The sequence below is a fragment of the Gobius niger genome (genome assembly GCF_951799975.1).
Source record: "Gobius niger genome assembly, chromosome: 1".
Classification (NCBI taxonomy): domain Eukaryota; kingdom Metazoa; phylum Chordata; class Actinopteri; order Gobiiformes; family Gobiidae; genus Gobius; species Gobius niger.
This window is the reverse complement of record NC_136852.1, coordinates 17,468,255-17,472,136: the sequence shown is the minus strand read 5'-3', so window position 1 is coordinate 17,472,136 and position 3,882 is coordinate 17,468,255. Positions and strand designations below refer to the sequence as shown.

At 45.6% G+C, this 3,882-nt stretch overlaps 1 protein-coding gene across 1 annotated transcript; it reads right to left on the bottom strand.

The window, feature by feature from the left end:
• Positions 1 to 1,111: 1,111 nt before the first annotated feature.
• On the bottom strand, positions 1,112 to 3,329 carry LOC306968652 (ras-related protein Rap-2a). The gene is made up of 2 exons (XM_079564096.1): positions 2,382 to 3,329; positions 1,112 to 1,963 (listed from the first exon to the last, which is right to left on the bottom strand). The coding sequence occupies exon 1, from the start codon at positions 2,972 to 2,974 to the stop codon at positions 2,423 to 2,425; it is 552 nt and encodes a 183-aa protein (XP_079420222.1). The 5' UTR covers positions 2,975 to 3,329; the 3' UTR covers positions 1,112 to 1,963; positions 2,382 to 2,422.
• Between the last annotated feature and the right edge of the window lie 553 nt (positions 3,330 to 3,882).

The window sequence follows — 3,882 nt, the reverse complement described above, 5'->3', positions numbered from 1 at the left end:
AGACGGTAGCAGCACTATATGCCAAATGTTTGTATACCTGTGTCCCCTGAAGCAAAACTGCAGAGTGACCTAACAAGCCCTCACGCCTTAAGGTAAATAGTAGATGGCTAGCCCTGCTCTTCATACTGGCTGCTCCACATTACACCTATACACCCACTCAGTGTGCACTCCAGGTTAGATCTCTGAAACTCCCACGCTTCCCAGAGAGAAAAGCACGGTGTCATTTTAGTAGCCAAAAAGAAACGCAACTGATTGTCATAGGCGATATTGTATTGCGCTGTATGCGTGATTGACAATGGAAAATAAGTTTTAAAGGAATTTTGTGGCGTTGAATTTTACTATGCAACTGTAAAAAGGCCCAAACAGGGACAGGAGTTGACAATTAGCATCGGCTATAAGCTCTACATGTATCGCATAAACTGCAAACTGGTGTTGTTGATTGCATCGTCCCTGTAAAATAAGTAAATGATATGTAAGATAAGCTTTAAAGGGATATTTCAGGATTGTTGACATGGGGCCTCATTTCCTAGTTATCCAGAGTTTTGTTGATTTCTGGAGATTTATATTTTTGATTCATGCAGTCCTTATATTTGAAGAGTTTAGTAGTGCTAGGCTAGTGCATGTGTAGAGTAACTAGTAGCCTGCATTAAAAACAGTCTGACCCAAGTTCGGTGCACCTGAGGTAAATCACTTACAACACCAGACTACCCATATAATTGTCTGTGTTGACTGAATAATAATATAATAATAATGTTTGAAGTACAACCATTTTTTGCATTTAAAAGAACTTATATTGGAGCAGCATCAGCTTCCTGGTTGTAAGTGATCTGCTAAGTTACCAGATCTACAGTACCTGATTCAATTAAGCTTTTAATGACTTACTGATATGAGTGAATGGTAAACAACACACAGAACCTGGTTTCATTTGTTAAAAATGCAATTTGTATTAAAAGTCTGGTCTTTAAAACAGACAGCCCTGCGGTTAAACGGCTGCACTGAAATACAACTTTACAATCAGGTTAATTGTGTCAACAGTACATCAACATTGTCACATTTCTGGTTGAAAATGACAAAAATCACAAAACAAAAAAACAGAATCGTTTGATTTTTTTTTTTTAGGCTGACCTGGAAGTGGTTTGGTGCTATAGTAGGCCTCCAGTACCTGTGCATCTAAAATATATAGATTTGTCCTTAAAATACTGCAAATGAGCACCTGACCATTGTGAAACATACAGAAAACCACCTATTCCAGAAACGATAAAGCCTGTGGTTGTTTCGGTGAGATTAGAGTTTGTGGATTGCCAAGTCAAAGGGTTCTTATGGTGATAGGTTGGCACTAGATTCAAAACAGCTGATTTTTCTTCTTTTTTTTTTGTTACTCTCGAAAGGCACTGGACACAAGGGCCATGGGGTTATCCATCCTCGTGTCATGTCAGTTAAGGTCCTCTCACGCACTGTAGAAGTGATGAAGGAGAAAGTGGCACACATCATTACTCAACCAGCCGTTAGAGTGGAGTGTCTTTATGACTTTGGGAAACACAGGGGCTAATCTTGAGCGTGTTTTCCGGAGCGTTGCTTCATCTAGGTAAGGCTGACAAGTTTGTCCGCTCCCTTACCCCATAATTGTGCAGTAAATTACAAAATAAACTTTTTTTTTTAACTCTTATACACAAATATCCATGAGTGTCTTAAAGTGTGGCTCTCCTTGATTATTCCCATAAAACGGTGTGGATCCAGTTCCAAGTCGTCGGCTTGAAGAAACTATAGTTCAAACTTCGCTGACATCACTTGTGGACAAGGATCGTGCAGCAAAAGATATTCCAAGCCAGCAGAATTCCCCCCTCTGCCGCGGGCGCCCCTCCTCCTCCTCTCCCAGTCCCCTGTGGCATTCCTGCGTGCATTTTCCTCAAAGGCTAGGCGAGAAGTGCAGGAGAGCTCAACAGTACACACTCGGTGCAAGACCCTGTCACATAACACAAAACAAACACAGTCAGGAGTGGTTACAAATTGTCAGCAGTGCATGAATTAGTGGTTTAAGTTTTCAAGAGTTTATGTAGGTCAAGCCTTACAGGAATTCCCCTAATAACAAAGTTGTCAGACAACTTTATCGTGTCAGCACACAATTAAAACTGCACTAATCTAGCATTCAAACCCAAAGCTGGCTTTTCCAGTTCCCCAAACGAGTCACAGACTTCCCCAAAGTGTTAGCCAAACAATGACTACAAAGCCGGCTGCTGGTATAACTTATCACAGGCTTCTAAGAACAATAAGGGGCTAAGGGGAACTCAAATTGAATCCCAAATAGGGGTGCACCAAAGTATATTCGAAATCATCCTCTCATTGGCATGCAGAGTGAACTGTGGTGTGAGGTGTGAACTCACCATTGCAATCTTAAACCCGACTTTTTTGGGAGTCCTTCCTCTTAAAGAATGACACAAGACGAACAGCACTGATCGTCGCCATTTGGTGTTGAAGCATAGTTCATCTGTCGCACAATTTCTGCAAACAGTTCGTCCACGGAGGTCTTGTTTTTGGCTGAAGTTTCCATGAAAGGGCAATTCCAGTCGTCCGCCAGTGCTTTCCCCTCGCCGGACGACACCTCTCTCTCCCCCTCCAGGTCCACTTTGTTTCCAACCAGGATCATGGGCACCCTCTCGTACCTTTTCACGCGTATGATCTGGTCCCGCATCGGCTTGATGTCCTGAAAGCTCTGTTGATTCACCAAGCTGTAAACTAGAATGAACCCCTGGCCGTTTTTAATGTACAAGTCCCGCATAGACGCGAACTGCTCGGTCCCAGCCGTGTCTAGGATCTCCAGGACGGAGGGAGAGGAGTCCACCTCGATCTCTTTCCTGTAGAAATCCTCTATCGTGGGGTCGTACTTCTCGATGAAAGACCCGGTCACAAACTGGACAGTGAGCGCGGATTTGCCGACTCCACCCGAGCCGAGGACCACTACTTTGTACTCCCTCATGGTTCAAAACAGTTCCCCCAGCCTACACTCCTGCTTCCTCTGCGCTGCGAGCCCGCTAGCCGCCCAGCTGGCTCTCTCTATCTCTCTCCCTCTCTCTCTCTCTCTGCTCCCCGTTCACTGTTGCGCCCCAGCAGGCACTTTTCACCGGCTCCGGACAGCGAACCTGGGGCGTGGTCGTCCAAACTCGGCGTCTACGGGGCAGGTACCGTGTGCGGAGAAGCGTTTAGCCTTTGTTTTGGGGCATGTTGGGTCCGCGGCGATAGCTCAGCTGGCTCCTGATGCAGCTTCCCCCGTTTTCGTTCAAGTAGCCACCGTGCGCTCCCTGTTCTCTGAGCTCACGTCAAAATTGCGCGACAAAGCACGCGCGCTTCCGGTTTCAAAATAACGGCGGTTTCTGTTCGGGCGCCGTGATAAGCCGTTTACGTGCAGGACAAGTACTTTTTTGCGTATAAATTTTACACAAAGCGTTAAGTTCCTGTTCTCTCTGGCCTTATGAGCGAAAGTTACAGTCGCGACACGATCTTCTCTTTGAAAGATTACAACGTTTCCTGTTTCCCCGCCCTGGTTTCAGGTCACTTGCAGCCGCTCTGATATACACTGTGCGTTCCCTGCCCACACGCTCCACGCAGCCTACGTCCCGCGTCACGCGATAAATAGTCTGGTCGGTGCGTTTAGTTAAAGGCGCAGGGCAGCTCATATCGCACAGTCAGCCCAAGAGCTGACTCTCACGGCCGCCACACCTTAGTTTCGACATCTTTGATTATTGGCTTACTACTCCTTGAGTCACTCCGACACGCACGCTCACACTTTACTGGGAAGTCGTTTGGAAATGATTGCTTAAGCGCATATATCGATAGATAGGCTAGTTGTGGCTTATTTACTCAAATGCAATGCTTGTTGCTGTTGTT

Coding starts and splice junctions, on each gene's coding strand:
- LOC306968652 (XM_079564096.1), bottom strand. CDS start 2,974: ATGAGGGAGTACAAAGTAGTGGTCCTCGGCTCGGGTGGAGTCGGCAAA.